The sequence below is a fragment of the Saccostrea cucullata genome, unplaced genomic scaffold (genome assembly GCF_032062105.1).
Source record: "Saccostrea cucullata isolate Sc308-1 unplaced genomic scaffold, CSIRO_AGI_Scuc_v1 ctg1214, whole genome shotgun sequence".
In the NCBI taxonomy this organism is placed as follows: domain Eukaryota; kingdom Metazoa; phylum Mollusca; class Bivalvia; order Ostreida; family Ostreidae; genus Saccostrea; species Saccostrea cuccullata.
The window spans coordinates 135,520-158,731 of record NW_026928347.1 but is presented as its reverse complement, the minus strand read 5'-3'; the positions used below and the strand labels follow the sequence as shown (position 1 = coordinate 158,731).

General features: G+C 31.5%; 1 protein-coding gene across 1 annotated transcript; it reads left to right on the top strand.

The window, feature by feature from the left end:
- The first annotated feature begins 4,165 nt into the window (after positions 1 to 4,165).
- LOC134277269 (deoxycytidylate deaminase-like) lies at positions 4,166 to 7,766 on the top strand. The gene is made up of 5 exons (XM_062759583.1): positions 4,166 to 4,250; positions 4,352 to 4,442; positions 6,200 to 6,338; positions 6,463 to 6,676; positions 7,600 to 7,766. Exons 1-5 carry the CDS (start codon positions 4,180 to 4,182, stop codon positions 7,688 to 7,690), a joined length of 606 nt encoding a protein of 201 aa, XP_062615567.1. The 5' UTR covers positions 4,166 to 4,179; the 3' UTR covers positions 7,691 to 7,766.
- Positions 7,767 to 23,212: the final 15,446 nt, after the last annotated feature.

Sequence of the window (23,212 nt, the reverse complement as noted above, 5' to 3'; positions counted from 1 at the left end):
AACTTACTGAGACATTGCCGACTTTTGGAAACACTTCTCAGAGGTCTCAAACATCCAGAACCGGACAGTTCTTCTACAAAACACGTAAAATGATCACACAACAGAAACAAAATAACAAATGAAAAAAATAAACTTGTAGGTAACATAAATGTCAAAAAATTTGTAACACTGCTATTGGTAGAAATTGAAAACAAAAATTGATTTCTTTTTACAATGACTAAATATGAGAATGGATCGACTATCTCTTACTTATCCCACTTCTGACACCATTTTGTCAAATAATGACCTTGCGTAGAGAATAGTGATCCAAACTCCTCTTTGATAAATAACAGAAAATCTTTTCTACATTTAAACTTTACATTTTAATTAACAAAATATTATACAACAAAATAAACTGCTTTGGTGTGTGGTCGTCCGTGTCCCCCGAATGCCGGTAGTCTATGGTTCCAAACGGTGTTTGGGATACACTACTGTCTCTTGCCGCTAAGGAGGCTCAGACACCCCTCTCCAGTGCGAAGAGATTACACTCCCCTTCTCCAGTGCCGAGGAGGTTATACGTCCGTCTTGCGTTCAAGACTATGAGATGTGACTGGTACGGGCCGCCATCTCTACACAACTTTACAGGAATGATCTATGAGACCTATTAAATATCATACACAAAATAATATAGACATATAATTTACGCTGTGAAACGTTACAGTGCAATATGTACAATGCAATAATTGCTATACTTCACAACAGTTATTATAGAACATCGAACCGACAAATAAAGACACAAACAATCCACCGTACAATTAAGACTCAAACAGTTTTCGAATACAATGTAACTATAAATAACAGAACTTAAAAATATGAAATAGAATAGCTTAAAGTTGCATATGTTAGAAATTCCGTGTCTGGGTGTTTTAAGATATTTACAACTTTATAAAATAATAAAAACAAACGCAAATAAGGCTTACCTCAGAGAAGCAGGACCATAGCATAAATTCTAATAAGGGTTGGGTTGAAATACCCTCAGTGGTTTGCCATGTGTATAATACAAATCAAATATATAAATCTTGAGAAGATTTTAATGTGACACAAACAAGAGCAAAATAAAAAAAGAAAAACAAAGTTTACAATATTTACCTCATTCTCATCAATTATCATTTAAAGTTAAATAAAAATTTCTTTAATTTCCCAAAATTTCTCAAACCGAAATTGTCTTTAGTCATATCTACATTTTGATAAAAAGAAATTATACGATGAATATCTCCAGGTTGGTGCATGTATAGTCAACAATGAAAATAGAATCGTTGCAACCGGATACAATGGTTACATTGATCCACCAGAAACACATGGAAAACAAAACAATGAAAAGATATTTTCAGACGAGGAAAAAAGTAAATCTGGTAACTTTGATTTTACCTTTTACACTTGCAATTATCTAGTTTGTGTAATTATTTTTAATATGTATCACATTTCAGCGAATTTTATCAATTTACCCTACATTATTTTGAGGGTAAAATGATAAAGTAAGGTGAAATATGAAAGTAGTATGGCAGTTATCGTACGACTCATCGTTTTGTTTGTCTTTTTTTAAATACGAAGTTAAATATACATGTATATCGCTCTGGATTAATTGCCTACGTCAGATTCTTTCCTTGTAATGAATGCGGCAAGTTGCTTGTCCAGTCACGGATAAGTAAAGTTATATATTATGCCAACGATAAAGCTGACGAGCAGAAATACAAGTTATCTAGAAAAATGCTGAAGTTTGCCAAAATACGGTTGCAGTATGTATGCTTATTTATATCAGAAATTAGAAAGTAGGCAACAGTAAAAGGATTGCAACAGTCGTGATTGTGTATTATCAATAGTATACACTAAGTGGCAAAAAAAAAAACTATCCACATACTCTGTATCTAGGTAATTGAGAAAAAAAAACACATGCAAAAGTTTAACTAACAAATGTCAGTGCATGTGCACAGAGATACACAATGAATTTTTCCTGCATCTTATGTTTTACTCATAGCTAAAGGAAGTTTTTTTTTAAAAATATTAATAATAATTTTAATTCGATTTTTCTTTCAAGTTATAATCTGGCTCCTTTTATACAAAATATAGAATAATATACTCAAAACTACAGGCACTTCGTTTTCCATTAAAACATTTTTAATTCCATCCCATTCTTAACATTTAAGTTTAAAATTAAAAAAAAATTATATTAAAGATCGATATATAAAATATTTTTGGAAACATAATGAGTGGTATCCCCTCACGAAAGGATTAAAACATTACCAAAATGCAAAGATTAAATATTATAACAAATAAGCAAAGATGCAATTCAGAAAAATAATAATTTGAAAGATTATCAGGAATTGAGTGAGCTTAGGACCTTAGGCTTCTTAGAATAAGTAAGTGAAGACTAAATATTAGTTTTCAGTCTGCTATTTGATATACATATTTTTGTTTATTTTAATTAAGTTTCTCTTTTTATAGAAGCTACAAAGAAGAAGGTAAAAGAAGCGCTTTGGGCAGATTTTGAAGAAATTGCTTTTTCAAAAAGTTCGTCATAAACCTTAATTGAACATTGAATAAAGCGAGCGAAAAATAAATTACTTGGGATAGTTTCTGAACTCTGTATGACTTCCTCTACTTTATATCTTTCCTCTACTTTATATCTTTGGTATTTACAGTAAATTTTTGTTGTTAAAAACCCTTAGCCATACATATAATGATAATGTTTATGATCTGTGAACATTTGTAAAACACAATGTCTTTGTTTTATTTTATGAAATCGATTTTCAAGCAAGCATTATAAGCAACATTTTGTAATATAAGTGACCACTAAAATTATCAATATATTTACAAGATAAAGGTATAACTTAATCCACGCTTACAATACTAGAAACAGGTTAATGACATTGTCTTCCTTGGTATACAATAAGATTAATTTAGCTTTCATTTTATATTGAGTTTATGTTATTGACATTGTTCATGTAAAACAATATTATTTGAATGTTAGAAAATTAAAAAAATATATTTATACATGTTCATCCGGATTCATTATAAATGTATCAATATGACCTCACAATGATTTTCCGATCTCATCCTGTGCTAATATGAGTTTGTACACTTTGCCCCCTCCCCTTCAGAGAGAGAGAGAGAGAGAGTATGTGAAGGACAGTGTCTGTGTGTTAAAATTGTCGGACAGTAGCAACTCCTTAAAACTAATATTTTGATTTATCTTTAATCAGGAGGAATATCTAATTTTTTCTTGTCAAAGAATACTTTCTCCTTGAGCAGTTTGCAATGCATTTCAATATTGAATCATGAATTTTTGCGTACCTGAAGAATTCAATGCTGTATATATAATTACTCTAGTAGCGTTTTTCTTTCCTCGAAATGAAATAATCTTTTTAGATAAAATACTAGGATTTAATATTTGTTATATTCTTGATAGAGGGTACACAGTCGTGGATTGTTCCATTATTAGAATAATATTTATAGTAGATTAAATAGCTTTTTAGATTTAAATATCATGGATTAATTATTCAATGTGTTATTTTTTAATAAGCACATATATTCAACGAAATTAAAAAGGTATTTTCATACTTTCGTTTATTTTGGACGATTCAAATTTCAATATAAACGCCTTCATCTTAAGGAAGAATATTGTATTTAAAGATTGCATAATATCTATTGAAAAATGGGGTTACCCACAATACTCAAATTAATTGTGCTGTTTTCCGAAAATGAACTCCCGGGTAATATGCGTAGTCTTTATCATGCTTTAAATCCTTTAAATTCAATCTATATTTGACGAGGACAAAAGTGTCCGTTTAATGCTTAATGTTTATTCTGACGTATCTTGAAGGAAGTTGATATCAACTTTCACTTTTTCTTTTAAATTCGCCCTAAAGGGCATGGATATTTAAGCAAATACCTTGTGATTATCTTTTTAAAGAAGGATTTACATTTTTCAAAAGCAATACGTAGTCCAAATGGCTACATTTAGTATATGTATTTCATCATTTACAAAAAATATGTAGATAATTTAAAAAAATCAATCGATAAGACGTTTTATAAATACAAAAAGAACATGTATAGCACTCGGAAATCAAAACGGGCTGCTATTGTGGACAGAACAACAGGACAAGGCAAAAGAAAAAGGCGTTTTATAAATACAAAAAGAACATGTATAGCACTCGGAAATCAAAACGGACTGCTATTGTGGACAGAACAACAGGACAAGGCAAAAGAAAAAGGTGCAATAATGATAAAAGATGTGAAGAATGTAAAGATAAGTTGACAACTAACTATTTAACATTCCATACCATTTTTATTAAATAAAATGAATATCTTTCAGTTCACAGATGAATGACATTATTTCATGGGATGAATATTTCATGGGAATCGCCTTTTTATCTGCGAAAAGAAGCAAGTATAACGTACGAACGGTAGGTCATCTTTTTAAAATCTATAGTTTGAACTATCTCTTTAGGAACAGATTTCAAAATTTGGAATGCATGTACAATTATTCCTTTCTCATAAACGTAGATTTTAATGAAATAAAATGACCTGGCGAGAGCTTTGTAAAATAGAATGTGGCTAAAATTAAAAGGAATCTAACGTAAAGAGTCTATGCCTACTTAAAATTGGGTTTTATATAACTGTTGTACATCTGATCTACTTATTTTTGATAAAAAAGGATAATGTATTCCATGAGGGTAGATATATCAAAGATTATTCGCATATTTAGATTTTTAATATCTATCGAGAGAGTCGTTTCGGCTATTGGATGTTTCTGATGACACGCAATACATGTACAAATAAAATAATTAAGTAATTAGATATCTTTGCATTGACAAACAATTAAGAATAGAATTTTCAAATAGGTATAATTGTTCAAACTCTGAATTTTATATTTTGCCCCTTTTCCTCTACTAAAGTTAACAATTTATGGCGAGAAAAAGGAGAATATTTTAAAGAAAAACGTCACCTTTTTAAAACGTGTTTTACATGCTGCGTTTCATCCAATATATTGGTTCGATACAATATTTCTATAAAGGTTTTTAACAGTGAAAATTAAACTATTTCTGGCATTAAATAAAACTGAAATCTAAGGCATTTTCTAATTTTACAGCATACATTTTCTATTCTATCTAAACATATCTTTATTTATCATTTTCTAAAAAAATATTTAATGTTCTGTTCTTTAGTATCCTGATTATATGTTATTAATAATGAAATATATATAGAATTGAAATTAGTATTTCAAAAGAAAATTTTTGAAACTTTTTTCTCTATTCCAGAAAAAAAATCGATGTTATTGAATTCAAACTTCTCTTTATTCCACCGGTCACCATAGCCTAGTGGTAGAGGGTTTGCTTCGTGACCGAGAGTCCCGGGTTCGATACTCGTTCGCGCGCCGCGTTAAACATAAGATGTAAAGTAGGGCTGGGTATTGACCAGAAATTTCGTATTGCGATATATTGCGATATTTTAAACTGTATTGCGATATGTATTGCAATATTTTTAACGAAAATAAAATGGCTTTTTCTTATTATATTAGCTTTAATTTACAGGCAGATTGTACATAACTATGATAAGTTAGCAAAAGAAAAAAAAATCTTTTTGATTTTATTAAGTTATGCTCTGAAATACAACCATAAAACAGCTTATGTTGTACTGTCTGGCTTCATAACAAACCTTTCTTACATTTATTTTCATATTTAATGATAAAATTCCATAGTCGACACATTTTGCCGATATATCGATATTACAAAAACGTATTGCAATACGATATTTTTTGTCACTGTATTGCAATATACCGAAATATCGATATTATTGCCCAGCCCTAAAACATAGGTAGTGACTGCTTCTTCACCAAGCGCTCAGCATTAGACGTGAAAGTCATGGGTCTTTCGGATATGACCTTTAAACGTAGGTTCCGTGTCACGGAAGGCGTTGGTACGATAAAGAACCCTCACTGCTCCATGACCCTGAGTACCGAGTATGATTCTAAATTTGAGGCCCTTCACCGGCATATGATGACCTCTCTAAAGGATTGAAAATTTGAACGTCAATCAAAATACATCTGAATCAATTTCTTTATTCGTACACTAAGCGTAAGCCTCTGTGCTAGAATCCATGGATCTTTTTCTGGTCAATGTAACATGTGTAATGTAATTCTAAACTGGCGTTAAACTTTCAGGTTGGAACATGTATAGTAAACAGTGAGAGAAGAATCGTTACAACAGGATACAATGGTTTTATTGACCCACAAAGAAAAAAGACCAAACAGAAAAATGATCCAACATTTTCCAAAAACAAGGCGGAGCAAAGTCTCTTTGGTATTTCTCTAGTTTCTTCATATTCCAGAAATTGTCTTCTAGCCAAACTAAAAAAATTCAAAAAAATTAAGGTTATCTTCATATGTATATGTTGACGTCTAGAAAATATCATTTTTATATTTAGTTTGCCATGCTGAAATGAATGCGGTTATAAATAGACACGGGACTAGTCTTAAAGATTGTGTTGTATATGTTACTCTCTTTCCGTGTAATGAATGTGCCAAGCTTCTGGCACAGTCACGGATAAGTAAAGTGATATATTACGCCAACGATAGAGCCGAGAAACCCAAATACAAGGCATCTGCAAAAATACTAAAATATGCAGGAATAAAAGTGCAGTAAGTATTTTTTTTATCATTTATTCGATTCTACAGTAAACTACATTCAATTCGCTATGTTCAAGGTCATGTTATAGAAAATTAACCATCTGGTACATGATTAGCATGGAAGATACAGAGTTCTGAACAAGGATAATTTTCTTTTATTTATGTTCATTTGTTGACAATCTGTAATGAATATTATCATTATAGTAATACAGAAAACAGCTTTTTTTCAATAAAGACAAATATTTATCATTTCCTCATATCATTGAACTACTGTCAAGCCCTGAATTTTCATTGGGGTTCAATTTTCAATGTTTTGCGGAACAAAGAGGGTTACAAATTTATATTGATGATGATTTATGAAAATAGACTGTAGTATAATATTCCTCCAATAATCTGAAATATCATTTTTTCAAAGTAAGCGTTTTTTACAGTGTTAATTTTTCTCTGTTAGGTTTTTGTAATATATGTAAAATTAGCTATCAAAGACTAGGCAATTAACAGTTTTAAAATGTCAGAATTATTCGAACTAATCGACTTCTGCACAGAAGTAAAGTTAAAACCTTATCATAACTTTTAACTAAGAAATGTATATCTAAACATCCTATGCTTAAAGGTGATATGTTCTCCTACATTTTATTTTTTATATATATCATTGAGATATACATATATAAGATGTAATTATTTAGAAAAGTTTAGGAGAAAAACAAACATAATCTTAGCAGGAAAGCATAAAAGTCATTTTGTTTAAGAAAACGCAAGATAAAATATATCGTTATATCCCCCCCCCCCCAAAAAAAAAGCACAAACGTTTAATTATTTGTGTAAAATGGAAACACTGTCTAATTATCACATAATACTGTTGTTAGAAACTGCATGACTGTCAGCTTTGCATATGATATCTACATTGTCAAATTGTATGTCGTCTTTTCTTACAGATGCTACAAACGACTTAAACGTGAAAACAGATCTCCAGTGCGGAAGAAGATCATGCTTGATTTTGAAAAGATTGCTTTTGAAAGACATTAAGAGAACAAGGAATTTGAAAAGTCTGCATCCATTTTTATTTTCTCTGTATTGGTGGTTGGTGGTTTAAAGTATGTGATCTACATTTTAACAAGTTATTTTAATTATTTTAATTTATTTCAAGGAATAATTAAAGAGAAACTAACATCACTTTTATTTCAAATTAACAAGACGCCCCGTTTAAAATTATGAATTTCCTGTATTTATATGTATATAACAGGAAAGTGATATTGTATTCATTTCTTCAGTATGCATGATAGATTTGAAACATGACTATTGAAAATGTACTGCTTTCAGACAAAAGTTGTTTTGATAAGAGTTAATTTCTCTTACTTGCACAATTTGTATTAAAAGAATGATATGTTAATCAAAATAGGGATCATTATGATCATTTTTGTTTGTGTTGCATGATTAATATACACTTGAGTACTTCCTTATTAAAAATTCAAAAACTAATACATGATTACAAGCAGAAAATTGCAAAAAATGAATAACAACATTTCAGTAGGAAATCGAAAACGAATTCAAAATTCTGAAGAAAAATACTTACTTATACAATTATCCCAGAAAAGGTCTGTGTTTTTTAATTTCAAGAGGAAGGTTTTATTAAATTTTATCTCGGCTGACCATTTGGCTTTTCTGATCAATATTTTTCCGCTTTGTATTGAAGTCACTTTTGAGTTTTCACGTGTTAAACATCTACGTAAGAACGATGCTGTACAGTGAATTGTTTATACGGTGATAAAATATGTATTATTTTTCGGAAATGCTATTCTTTAAATATTTTAACTAATATTAAGCAAATTTAACTTAAAAAAATATAATGTACTTTCTTTGATTGTCAGTGCGAGAATTAACGTTAGATAGGGTATGTAATTTTTCTATGTAAAAGCAGCAAGGATGATTCACGTTCTAACAAATACGAAAAATTATTTATTGTTTATAAATACCTATATCTGTATATAAAATTGTAGAATTAAGTATGTAATTAATATTTTTGTTAATTTTCCATAATTGAGTGTCTGATTCATGGAACATCTGATGCTCAAAATATATATACAGGTGATTTGTTTAGAGTTGTTTACTGACTTATTTTTAACCATGTTTTTTAAATAAAGGAGAACACATGTAGTATATACAAATATAATAGTATTAACAATAATTTTGAAATCCCTTATTTTCATGGGTGTTAATTTTCGTTGCTTTCGAGGTATGAAGAGACCTACGATCTTGTGTCCACTACGAAATGCAAAATTTCATATACACAATAACTTATAAATACTTATCCAACAAGGAAATCAAATTTCCATTGACCAATTTTTTTTCTTTAAACCTCGAAAAATTTACACCACGAAAATATGTGGTTTATCACTGTTGAAAACAATAAGCTTTTCTATTTAAAGTTGTCACGTTATTCGAGAGTCACGTGATATTTTGCAGAATTAATATCATCTTTTAATTCTAATAAAACAAGTGCATGTTCCTGTTAAAATTCAAACTTTAATCTTATTAATATTATAATTAATTTATAAATATATATTGTTTGTATCAAAAAGTTTTCCATATGAAGAATCTACTATGTCCTTATTTATATCATATTTATATAACTGCCTATGGAAATTACTGGTGGCCAGCTTCATTAAAAAAATAATAAAATTCATTATTAAGATTTGAACAGTATAACAGGACTTTTATATTATCTAATTACTTCTAGATGGTATGATTTAAAGCTTGTCATGATCCATTGAGAATCTTTGAACAAGATTAACATATTAAGAGATTTCAACTACCCTCCAATTTACTTACAAAAAGTTTTCTGATGTATCAGTTCACCAGGCTATGAACGGAGAAAAAAAAATGAAAAAAAAAACATTAAAAAAATTGCACTCAAATTTATAGCTTGTGTAAATTCTGTAAATAATATTTTTTTTTACTATAAAACTTTAATTTGGTTTTAAAAATTTACATGATCTTCCCCTCTGTGCATACAACTCTGCGTCCAGTTAAACGGAATGTCGTCATAATGACAGTGCATTGGATGTGTGACTTTTTATGCCTTGCTATGTTGGAATTAAGAAAAAAATAACAGCATATTATAGTAAGTTTCAATGTAGTTTAATTCTTTCTTTACACAATGAAATAGTAACTATTGCTTTTTATAGCATCTTTAAGAATTGTTTCGTAAATAACTTTTGATTGACTTGTTTCATTCCAATTGTTTGACCTTGTTTTTGTACTAAAATTGACTATGAAATGTTCCATCCACTTGATCAATGTCTAGAGATCAATGCGGGTCTGACCGGTTAACAGGGAATGCTTACTACTTCTAGGCTCCTTGTATTCGTATAAGTCCGTGTAAATGCTATGTTCACAGCAATGCATCTTTGTAGTTTTTATGAGGATATCTTCAATATTTCAATTATCGTTCCCTGTATCTCAGTCGGCAGAGCAATCACTTTGTGGTTGTGATGTCGAATCTCAACCGCGACTGACCATGTGGATGGAAAATTGGTAGCTACTGTTCCTTCGCCATGCGCTTGGTATTTTAAAATAGAAGCTTTGGGTCCTTTGGCTGAGACCTCAAAAACTGAGGATTCGTGTCACGGCAGGCGTTGGTACGATAACAATTCCTTACTGCTCAATTGCTGTTAGTGCCGAGTAAAGGTCTAAATTCTGACACTTTTTTCCGGTATATGGTGACGTCTCATTATGAGTGAGTAAAAAAGTCTAGAATGGGACGTAAAAAACATGCTGTCGATCAGTGTTTAAATTTATATGGAAACATTGTCACGTAGCTTGTGTATATATATAAGTTTGTCAAAATCATGACCTCGGGGTTTGGTGGGTTGGGACTCAAAGTTTTACATAGAAATATAAAGGAAAAAATCTTTAAAATGGTTCTTTAGTACAGCAAAGCCATGATTAGTCATTTTGATATGAAAAATCCTAGGTTGAGGAGGGTGGGCCACAATGGGGGTTCGAAGTTTTATATAGGAATATATAGAGAAAAAACTTCTCAATAACAGCGAAACTGTAATCCGTCATATTAATATGAAAGTATCATCAAGTAGTGTGGATTCAAGTTTGTTTAAATTATAACACATAGGGACAGAAGAAACAACAATTAGGGATGAAATTTTACAAAGAAAATCGAAAGAAAAAAATCTAACTAATTTCAAAACTATGATAACAATACAAATTTGTTAAAAAGGCAATAATCAATCTAATTTTGTTTATAAAGTTTAAGTATTTTCACCAAAGTTTAGTGATTAAAGCATTGATGATCATGACCTTTGTCATAATCCCGCCCAGCCGCAACCCCCCTCCATTTAAGGAATGAAGGTTTTTTTCAACTTTTGTCATACGATATAACATAACTTGGGGTAGTTTACGCTTTATAAAAAGCGTAAAGTGCACAAATTTATGTTATAACATATAACATAAGTTGAAACAAGCTTCATTTACTTATAATTTAATTTCAATGTAGAAAATGATACAATTTTTCCAGTTTTTCCTTCGGAAAAAGGCTTCAGATATAGCATATTTTAAAAGTTAACGTCAAGCGGAGAAATACGTATTTGACGTAACTCATTGTGACGTAAACAAGTTATGTTATACAAAATGGATAAAGACGTTTAACCAATCAAATGATGTGTTACAACTGAAATTAAATTTTTCCGAAAAAGATTTTACCCACAGGTCTGAAGACGAAAACTTTTAAATTTCAGTATTCAGGGTAAAACCTTTATTTATGATAATGTTTCATTTTCGAAATACTTTTTTGTGTTTGGCTGCTTAACAGTTTGTTTAAGTATTTTATCTTGCAAAAAGGAGCACAATTTTAAGAAATTAAGAAATTAATCATGTATGAAAAATTTAGGCGTTTTCTTTGATACTGTGCTGAACATGGGTCACAAAATTCGAAACATTACCAAGTCATGTTACCATCAACTGCGAAATATTGGATGCATTTGACCTTTAATATCAGCGAGTGTTCGTAAGACCCTGGTATGCTCACTTGTAACCTGTTGTCTAGATTATGCCAATGCCTTACTATACGGTATATGCACCAGTTCCTTAACAAAACTTCAACGGATTCAAAATACGGCCGCAAGGATAATTACTCGTACAAAGAAACATGCCTATATAACACCCGTGTTAGTCAACTTACATTGGCTCCCCGTAGAACATCGAATCCAGTACAAGCTACTTCTACAAACTTTTAAAGCTTTAAACGGAACATCGCCACTATATATACAAGAACTGGTTCAGGTTAACACGCCTAGTAGATCTCTACGCTCAGAGAACTTCATGTTCCTTGTTCAGTCTCGCGCGCGGACTAAATCATACGGCGACAGGCGATTCGATGTAGCAAGTGCAACATTGTGGAACAGTCCTCCTCAAACTTGAGATTGGAAAGAAATGTTATTTGTTTTAAAAAAAAAACGTATTTATTTACTACTGCATACCCCGATTATTCTTAAGAAGCTATTTTACTTTTAATTTTTAAAATTTAAATTATCTTATGACATGAGACATCACAGCAATTTTAAATGTATGAATATTTCTGGTCTTTTAAAAAGTTTATTTAGGGTGAATTCACCATGCATCGGACACATACCTTGCTTCGGACAACGTTAGACAATAAATTCTCTTTCAACTTAAGAGTTCTGTGTATTTATTTGTTTCTGTCTAGAAGCTGAAGATTTAATTTTTTTAATGATACCGATTATCATGTTGTGATAAAAATACCCTGAGAATGGCCTTGAAGTTACGTCATATTTTACATCATCAAAGGGAAATAACCAGAAATTTATGATTTTTCGATTTTTAGAGTTATCGTTCTTAAAATTCTACTTCAGCGGAACGAGTCAGACTTTGGTAAATAAAGTCAAAGATTGGTAATTTTACATAAATTTTAAAGAAAGAACTTTATTCGGTAATAACCAATATTTGCCCCCCAAATCAAACTTGGAAATATATTTAATTAAGTTCTTAAACAGGGGAGTATATGCTGACTTCAAAGCACTGAATATTTTCATAAGTTATGACGCCATATGTACGTAATGGCGTCACAAACATGACGTAAATTTAAGTTTTTTATGAATTTTACAGAAAAATGTACATATTTCCTCGATATTTTGAGTAAAAATCACGAAGCGCATGTGTGTTCAGGATCAATATTATGATATAATGTGTAGAATGAGAATATCAATGAAATATGTCAATATTGTTCCTGAACAAACTTGCGCTCTATAAATTTTAAAGCTAAAATTGTTGAAATTTTGTCCATTTTGTCCAGTTTTCAAAAATTGATTTTTGTGGGGGCAAATATATGCAATATACCGTTTACAGTTCTTTCACTTCAATGTTCGTATAATTCTTTATAGAACTGGTTTTCACTAGTATGTTCATTTCTCCGTACATCGAGGATCCGGGTTAGAATAGGTTCTCAGTACCCCCTTGCTTGTCGTAAAAGGCGACTAAATGAGGCGGTCCTTCGGATGAGACTGCATAAACCGAGGCCCCGTGTCACAGCAGGTGTGGCACGATAAAGATCCCTCCCTTCTCAAAGGCCCTGAGTGCCGAGCATAGGCCTAAATTTGCAGCCCTTCACCGGCAATGGTGACGTCTCCATATCAGTGAAATATTCTGGAGAGGGACGTTAAACAGTATACAATCAATCAATCTCCGTACATTGGACACAAATTAACCATGCATCGGACACTTTCTGATCCAATGGCAAGTACTACCATTTTCATACAGAACCCATCTGATAGCTGTTTTTTGCGGAAAAGGAAAATAAAAACTCTATATCTTCAGTCAAAATACAAGTTATCGATATATGGCGTCTGGAATTTGACTCAATTTATTTCTACAAACCAGAGTATGATAAACCATGAAAAAAGGGCGAAAATTACCGCATTATAAGCATTTTAAAGCATTTCTACGGCAGACTGATGTCTCTTGAATCGTTCTACATTTGTGCAACGATATCGTCAATTAAAGAAGAAAGTACGGTATGAACAAAAATCCGCCCAGTCCCAAAATCTTATTAAATTGTTCTTGAAACATGTCTAGAGTAAACACTTCCTATGTCATTTTAATTTTTGTTATTATCTCAAACCATTTCGTCAAGAGAGCTCTTCAAATATAAGTATTTTTCCTTTAAAAAAGAACGCTTTGACGTGATGACGTCGTCAACTTGGCGTTATCGAATTTCAACGTTTTAATCCCGATACAGCGCCAAACAAAAAATTTTGAAGTGAAAAAAAAGTTATAGCTTACTCTTCTGTTCCATTCTTAAAATGTGGAGCGAGTTTAAATTTCGCTTAATATAAAGATTAATTTTCTTTAGTGGAAGTATTGTTGGTCATTAATTTTGCTACTTTTTGCGAGAAAACGATTCATCAAGAAAGTCAACGGAACATTTATAGCTTGAATTAGTCCATTATTCCAATTTTTGCTCACTGTGAAATCTTCAAGTTCCGAATGAACATATATCTTTCTTTTATTCAGTTAGATTGTGTGTGTGAGGGTGTGTGTGTGTGTGTGTACAGAATAATTTTGTAAATAGAAAATTAACACGAGGACATACATCATAGATATACGAAGTAACTGCATACGACATTGTTCGTGTATTATTATGATGGTTCTAAATGAAGACGGCTATCTTAATTTGACTTTTGTTGATGACATGTATATAAATTAACCTAAGACAATTTTCAGTTGTGTTTTTTTTTTCAATACACATATATACAAGAACATCTTTTTTTTTACAAAAAAAAGAACATCAGGATATTCAAATCTCATTGGCGTCGAGAGCAAATTGAAAGTGGGGGGGGGGGGGGCTAGGCGTAAAAAAAAATGTTATACATTCAAAAGAACCTGACAAGCAAAAAAAAATTAATAAATGAAATAAAAAAGGAAATGTGCATTGGCCAAACACGAAAATCTTATTTCGTTTGTGAGGTGTATGTGTGTGTGCTGGGGGAGGGGGGTAGATTCGAACTTCAGCACCAAATTTTTTTCCAAACACCAACACTTTCCCCAATTATTTAAGCCTGTACTGCAACATGTCTGTGGGGAGGGGGGATAACCCTACGCAGCAGCGTCCGATGTCTATACTAAGCCTATCTTTGAAAAAAAAAGTGGGGCCCGCACTGTTCCGACGTCTATATGGATCTCTGTAAAAGCATGCAAAAACATTCCAAATTTAAATTCCACATTTAAATAATTAGCATTGTAAATTCCCCCTCTGACAAGTTGCGTTCAATCATTAATCCACCCTTATGATAGGATTTTCAGCATTATTGAATCACACGTTATGCACATACTTTAATTGCAGACTAATCTGTCATCATGTTTATTAAATGCAAATATATCTAACCTTAGTATTTTTATCGACTTGCGTTTAATTTTTTTTTTACAGATCTTTGTTTATGCTCCGAAATTCGGAGCGAAAACGACATCTTATTTTAATCAGATTGCCCTTGATGGCAAATAAGGGCGTCTTCGTATACGAGTGAAAAATTCGCGAGAGGTTAAACATCGATATATCATTAGTGCTTTAAAATTAAAATGCGGGATATACATTATTCAGAGTTATATAACACTTGTAAATCTCTTTTTGTATAATTCTGATTAGAAACATAAATTCACACGAATAAGTTGTCATTTTAATTTGATTTAATGGAGGATGTAAATTCAAACTAAATTTTTAAGCTATATATGACATATCTGAGCTAAAAAAAAATACGCGATTAAGTGTAGATTAAGATAATATTTGCTATCTACGTTCAAATAATTTTTTTTCATGAATTTGAACTTTAATATTCCCAAGTTTCAGTGGGTTAAATTGACTTTCAACTGCGTCTGATATTTTTTTTATCCAATCCGGAAATAAATGTATATATACATGTATTATTGCTTTAAATCTCGGATATCCATGAAACGTGATTGATTTATATTGTGTAAATTACAGGAATTCAGATCTTTATATAAAGCTACAAAATAAATACAAAGATCTTTTTAGTTTATTTTGTCTGCACGCCATTTATGACTTTAAAGCAATTATTCTCAGGATTTAATGAATATAAATGTTCTTTGTGAACACTGCATCTTAATCAAACATTTTTTCACAGCACTTATTTCAATGAATGTAAACTTGAAAATATACCTTTACAAGATGATGATGAAAACTTTTATAATGGATAAGGGTTAATAATAACTAAGTTTATTAAACGTTCACTTTTTGATATCAAAGGGAGCAGTGAGTCGGAAATGTGTTACAGCTCTTTTCCCCAGACAAAAAAAAAAAAAAAAAAAAAAAAAAAAAACAAAAAAAAAAAAAAAAAAAAAAAAAAAAACATGATGAAAATTGGGACTGATCAGGAGTGGCAATATATCAATAAGGGCCGCCACGCTATGCATATTTTGCTTTGCAAGGTACCGATAAAGATGACCCGCGTATTTTTTTTTATAATAATTGTTTCAACGAACCCCTCTCATCCAAATTGCCCCCCCCCCCCCCACAAAAAAAAAAAAAAAAAAAAAAAAAAAACAAACAAACAAAACAAAAACATGTGTTTGATTTTTTCTTGTTTACTTATGTCGCTTCTTAACTCCGTCGTCTTTTGACGTTTTGGGATCCCTGACAGATACATGTAATTAATTACAATCATTTTTGTTTATGTAGCAATTTTTATTTAAAAGAAAGACACCATGTGAAAAAATAGGCCTTTTTTCGTTAATTCATCGTGGGATATAAACATCTCTTAAAATCTAGATTGGTGCATTCAAAATTTTATCGAGATAGCACAATAAGCAACAAATATAGAGCGTGAAATTAAATATCAACATTTTCGAGTATCGTTTTTTTATATCAATTTTCCATCTGACTGCGGGAAGGATATATTTTCAAATCTATCCGTATGTCTGTGCCGTATATATGTACGTATACATGTGCGTTTGTATCAGAATGCTACCATGTATGGCCTCGGAATATTGATAAATTTGAACAGATTTTTCAAAGGATTATAATATTTTATATAGTGTTTTGAATAAAAAAATGAATGATAGGAAAATCAAACAAGATCTATTGTGACGTCATCTTTGCGTTATTACGTAATTTATTCACATCTGCTGATGGTAGCTATGAACTCTCTCATTTCCAAAATAAAATTATACCGTTGGCATAAATAAGAAGCCGGTTTTCTCCTTCTGTGCTAATTAATACGATTCAATTGATTTTTTTTTCTTTAGCGTTTTCTTTGGCTCTTTATCCTTATCGGAAATATTTGTCAGATGCAGGTTAGGCCTACACATCGCAGGGCCATCGTCATCTGCCTTATTATCCTAGCATATTTTCCAGTTTGTATGCTATTTTTTTTGAAAAACATGGAACATGAATATATTGCCGATGCATGAAGTATTTCTTAATAACATTTTTTAATGAATTATGGTAACATAATTTCACATAAATAAAATTACACCTCTCAATGAACTTTCAATCCGCCACCGGAAATAGTAATATAAAGTCAAAATAAACATACTGCACATTCCTCGAGCAAAATCTTATCCCTGTTTTCATCAGTCTTTCATCAAAATGTTTTGAAATATATGTGTTTAAATTTGCTCGAGGAATGTGCAGTATGTCAATTTTAGAAATATTTGTTGAAAAAAGTGGAAAAACTAGCAATTTCCGGAAAAAACGGATCTTTAAACGTGTTGTGTACGTCTAAATAACGGAGTGTGGAAATTTTGCTTCGCATATTTCAAAACTACCAATCTTCTAGTACATGCACAGAGTTTTTATAATTTGGCAAACCTATTTATTAAATTGCAGGAAATAGTGGGCCTCTGTATAATAGGTAACGTACTTAATTCTTTAAGTTGAGGGCTATTTCTTAGATAAAAGATAAAAATATATCCATATCAAGCATTTTAAAGCACTTTGATAAAGGTATGATATTTTTCTGGTCAAAATACAAGTAAATTTTAAGTGTTTGTTATGTTAGAAAAGATCAAAGTTCAAGGTCAACAGTGCCTTAGTTTTACCAAATATAACACTATTATAAAGACTACATGTAATTTCCTGTATACAGGTATAGCAAATAATTCAGAATATGATTTGAGAAACTGTGATTTTTTCTTTTAAATCTTATCTTAATTTAGAACCATGATGTATATACTTAAGTGAGTAGATTTTTTTCAAGCATACAAAATTCCAAGGTCATTTTAATTTTTGAAGTGAATATAAAATATCAGGAAGCAGTCAAGCATTGTAATTTTTTTTTGTTGTTGATTGTACTTAGTGATTGAGTAATATTCAAATTCTAATCTGCAATGAAATTAAAAATTATAAATGTTCTAATTTGTTGATTTTTAAAACTTGGTGTTCATTCATTTTGAGTTTGTTGCCTGACAATATGTCTGTCAAGAAAATGGCTCTGATATTCCTTTTTGTTCAGTTTGACCCTTGACCTCTGACATTGTGACCTCAAAATCTAAAGGGGTCCTCTACTTTTCAAGAAACCATTGTACTAAATTTGATGTCTGTCAAGCAATGGGTCCTCAAGATTTTGAATGATTAAAATCTACATACTGGTATATCGAGAATTATAACCCTTGACCTTTGACCTTGAAAACTCCAAATTAAAAGGCGCCATCTACTTATTAGTAGGTATCAGTGTACTATGTTTATTATCTATCAAGCAAATGTTTTTTTTAAGATAAGAGAGAACATACTTGGTCTACTGATTGATAAACAGGTACTAAGCAGTATGTGAATATCACCCTGCTCAAAGAAAATGTATAATAATACAATTCTGGAACCCCCCCCCCCAATTAACCCCATTTAACCCCCTAAGAAATCATTATTGATTGAAAACAAAAATGTACAATATACTGGTATTTTTCAACAGCAAAATTTAAATTTTTGAAAATATTTAAATCAGCAAAATAACTCCTTGCTGAAGTTCAGGGATGAGAAAATTTGAAAATTCACAAAAAATGTCCAACTTTAAGTAAAAAGTACAGCAAAATATTTGAGAGTCCAAAGACAGATTTTTATATAATGTATATAATATCAATATAAAATCCTATAAAATTCCTGTTTTCACCCTGCGTAAGGACCAAGAATTCTATTTTTAGTAACAGTGTCGATTTAACCCCTTAAGTGAGACCACACTGAAAAAAATTTTGTGGCAAAATATTTCATATTATAGTAGAAATTTACACACAAAACATGAAGTTGATAAGAGAACCTTGCTCCCATAACCTTTTGCATGGTTTTCTCGTAGACATGCTCTTAAAACAAAATTTAACTAAAGGTACTGTGAGCAATGAGCTCACTAAATGATACCCCCTGCCTCCCATATGGTTATAACTGATGACAAAGTCCATGTATTACTGTGGCCGGGAAACCCAAAATATGTGTTGGATAAAAAAGTGAAATAGGAGGTGCACAGTGGCAATATGTCATAAAGATTCTGTGAAAGGTTCATTAAATTTCACTCATTGCAGTGGTATAAGAGGAGTTGCGGATAATAAGAGATGGGTACTCTAAAGTGTAACAGACAGACGTACAGACAGATTGACGTACAGCTAGACGGACATACCAATTACAGTATACCCTCCCACTTTTCAATCGGAGGGTATAATAAAACTATATACATGTAGATTTTTCACCTCTGATTTATAATGATATTTGTTTTATACACACTGACCATGTTTTATAATATTCTTTAAACAAATTATTTGATACTCAGCAAATATTCACTACTGGTAAGATGACCACACGCATGAACATGTCTGTGTATGAATGAAATGAATTTTCCTTTTGATCATGTTCCTATGAAAATAATTATTTTCATAATTTTTTCATCAAAGGATTTACCTTGTGAGATGAATAAAGAAAAAGTAAGACCATTAAACCAAAGCAGGAACAAATAGGCCATGACTGAAGTTCAAGTGCATTCTGCAAGAAAGTGGACAGCCTAGATTCTGTTCTTTTCAAGGTAACCATTCTTAAAATATATGAAAGTAAATTAAAGACGGATGATACAAACAAAAAATGGGTGCCTGAATTGGTATATATTTTTTGACATAATTTAATTGCAAATGATGCTATTGATAAATTTCTAGAATATAAAGAAATTGTAAACCTTCTGTGATGTTCAAAAGTGTGCCCTCCTGAAACTATCCTTATTAATTTATACAAATATTTTTCACTTCAAATTCCATTTTTATGCAAATTTGAATTAAAAACAAAAATGTACTCGGAGAAAGTTATTAATTTTACTGATTTAAACATGAACCCAGTTGTTATTTTCAAATTCTTTGACAAAAGTTTGTTTGCATCATCTGTCCTTAAATTGTTAAAAAAATACTTCAGTTTATCCTAAATTTAAATTACTTTTTTTAAACAAAATTTAATACTTGTACAGTAACAGAACAATTCTTATGCTAGAATAAAGAAAACAACTTTCTAAAGGATTACATACATATTTAATTAGCTTGAAATCGGTGTATATTGGAAACTGCAGGAATTTTTTACCATTGCAGGTTGAGAAGGGATACCATATTTTAGGTTTAAACCAGGCAAGTGAAAGCTGAATTCCAACCCACTTCAACATACTTGTACCCACTGTCTTCAAGATATCAGTGTTTGAGATATAAAAGTTCAAATATAATAGGAACATGTTTATCATATTATGTGATGGCATCCTCAAATCTTATGCCATATAACAATATGTTTTAGAACTTATCAAGCTTTATCCTGTTCCTTGCCAAAAAACTTAACTTAGCATAATTCTCATTAACTAATTATCAGTGTTACTTGCGTATGTCAGTGTAGGTCATTACTGGTACATGCCTGACCAACAAAAACTCTAAAGTGGAAAAATCAGAGACAAGATTTTCAGAGCAGCAGAAACAGTAAAATTTGTCAGGTAAATCTAATGATATGTAGTTGAGAATACATGTACTCTAACAACTTGTATTTATTCCCATTCTTCGATTATTAACATCGCCAAAGTCACAATTAATCAGTCTATGATTCTATTTAATCAACCCATTTACAACTATTGTTCAATGAATAATCCGTTCTCTGTACATGCATGCTGCACGCATAAAATCCTCGTGCATCACCTGACAATCAAAATGGCATCACGCTAGGTGACCCTGAAAGTCTGTTTACGCAAGAAGAATTTCTCCTGTGATTTGAAACATTCATATGGTCAGTTCATAATTCACACCTGTTTAAAAAATATTGGGTCACAGCCGGAGGGGCGAGGAAGGGGGGGGGGGGTGCGTGTGTTTAACACACCTTTCAAATTATTTAGTTCTGACCACATCAAGTGTATTTAATCACTCAACTGACATCCAGCAAACTCATCTTCCAGGTTTCACCACAACACTGATTATAAATTTTCTTCCTAAATTATCCTTTTTCAGACAAAAAGCTTGTATTACTAAATTATAATTTTCTTCTTTTTTTTTTTTTTTTTAACAAAAGCACAATTTAAAGTCACATTAAGTTGCATAAGTATCGCCTTCTAGAGGGGGTGGGGGGGGGGGGGTAACAAACGTAACTCGTATGACTTGAAAGAGGATTGATTTTTAATTTCATTTTATTTAGTAAATTATCTTTTTTCAGACACTAATAAGGATGTTTCCTGTAGGTTATGATTTTTTTTATTTACAACAACGTACGATTTAGCAGACTTCTAAAGAACTTTCGACCAGCTAATTCGTATTGCTTTCGAGAAGGAGATCGGAGTACGGTGTAACAAACCTTATAATATCTTTATTTTTTCGCAAACTGTTTTTTTTTTCATTTTTCATGAGATGTATTTCAGAATGAAGTAATATTTATACTGCAGTTTGCACATTTTATTTGCAAGAAATTCGGCTGGCGATTTTTGTATGCAGAGTGAAAGTTGATCACAGTTTTATTAGTAAGATTATAATCTCTGTCAGTTCAGTAGAAATCTTCACGTTTACCGCATGTAATATTTTAATCCATACTGTAAACCAACTTTTATTCGCGTGCGAGAAATTTTCGCGAAGTTCGCGAGAGCCTCGTCATCGCGAATATTTCTCGTCGCGAACCAGTCCTTAAAGTGTATTTGTCTATTGACTGCAGATCCAAAAAGGCTTGATCGCGAAAATTAATCGTCGCGAACTAGTTTATCCCTAGTCGATCGCGAAATAAAATCGTCGCGAATAAAAGTTGGTTTACAGTATTTTACATGATTACAGATTTTCAGCGTAAGTATAACTGCACCAATGATTCGCCTATAGTAAAAATCTTAACAGAATTAATGTGAGAGTCTAACACGGTTCTTTTTTAAACTTTACTCTAGACAGTTAATATATATGTTTTATAATTCTTACAAAATAATTCATTTGTAATATCACGCATCTGATATGTATTACATATGATTGCATACTTACGACAAAAACGATCTTGTATCCGATAAGATTTAATAATTTAAATAAGGAAAATTAAAATCAAAAGTAGAGACAACCAGGGAATAAATTCATGAAAGCGTGTTCTTTCTTAGTGGTATTATAGTCTATTGAACCTATTTTTATGTCAAATATAATTATAGGATTATGAAACATGAATGTACATGTACACATTAAAAGACGGGTTTTTCCCCGGGCATGAGCACGATTATATTGAATTTTGGGGCATCTTATAATATTAGTTTAAATATCTGTATAGTTAAATTACGAATATTTAAATAAACTAATATTTCACAAGGAAATTGATTTAATTTGCTAATATCAAGAAAATGAAAGACTTCAAAGACGCCGACATCGTTCGAGGTCCACTGTGCCCAGTACGTGTTTTGCGGAAAAAACTCCTGGCCTGTACTGTACGATTGACCACAAACACAACCAGTTGATCTAATTTATAGCAAATAAGAAATCGTCTTACGCTCTGTCTAGTAGTTTTAAAGTTGTAGTATGCTTCGAGTAGTTTCCTTATTTTTACAGTTGAAGGCCAAGACGCATGATACTTGATAATGGTGTTCCGAACTGGCAGACACAACCACCGTCCTCCTTTCACAGGCGCCGTAGCGAGAAATAAACCAAAATCACTTATTTGGTCATTACGCTATTCAAAAATCATTGGGGGCGTGGTTTGCATAATTAACCAAAGAACGGTACGGTTCGTTTCTTGCACGGAACGGTACGCTTTGTGGACGGTACGGTACGCTTTGAGAACGGAACGGTACGCTTTGTGCACGGTACGGTACGCTTTCTGCACGGAACGGTTCGCTTTCTGCACGGAACGGTTCGCTTTGTGCACGGAACGATGCGCTTTGTTCACGATACGGTACGCTTTCTGCACGGAACGGTCCGGTTCGTTTCTGAGGTGTAGTAGCACGGTTTAGGGTCTGTAGAATCTCATTTTTCTCGCTACAAATTAAATTAATTGGACGCCCGTGTTACACTAGTTCTCAGTGAAGAATGAAAAAGAACATAAATGTCAAGGTGATACAGTTTTAT

What these genes read in the sequence shown, in the direction of transcription:
- LOC134277269 (XM_062759583.1), top strand. Translation starts at nt 4,180, where the DNA reads ATGTATAGCACTCGGAAATCAAAACGGACTGCTATTGTGGACAGAACA. An exon ending in GGACAAGGCAAAAGAAAAAG is followed by an intron (nt 4,251 to 4,351) that starts GTGCAATAATGA and finishes AATATCTTTCAG; the next exon opens with TTCACAGATGAATGACATTA. An exon ending in GCAAGTATAACGTACGAACG is followed by an intron (nt 4,443 to 6,199) that starts GTAGGTCATCTT and finishes TTAAACTTTCAG; the next exon opens with GTTGGAACATGTATAGTAAA.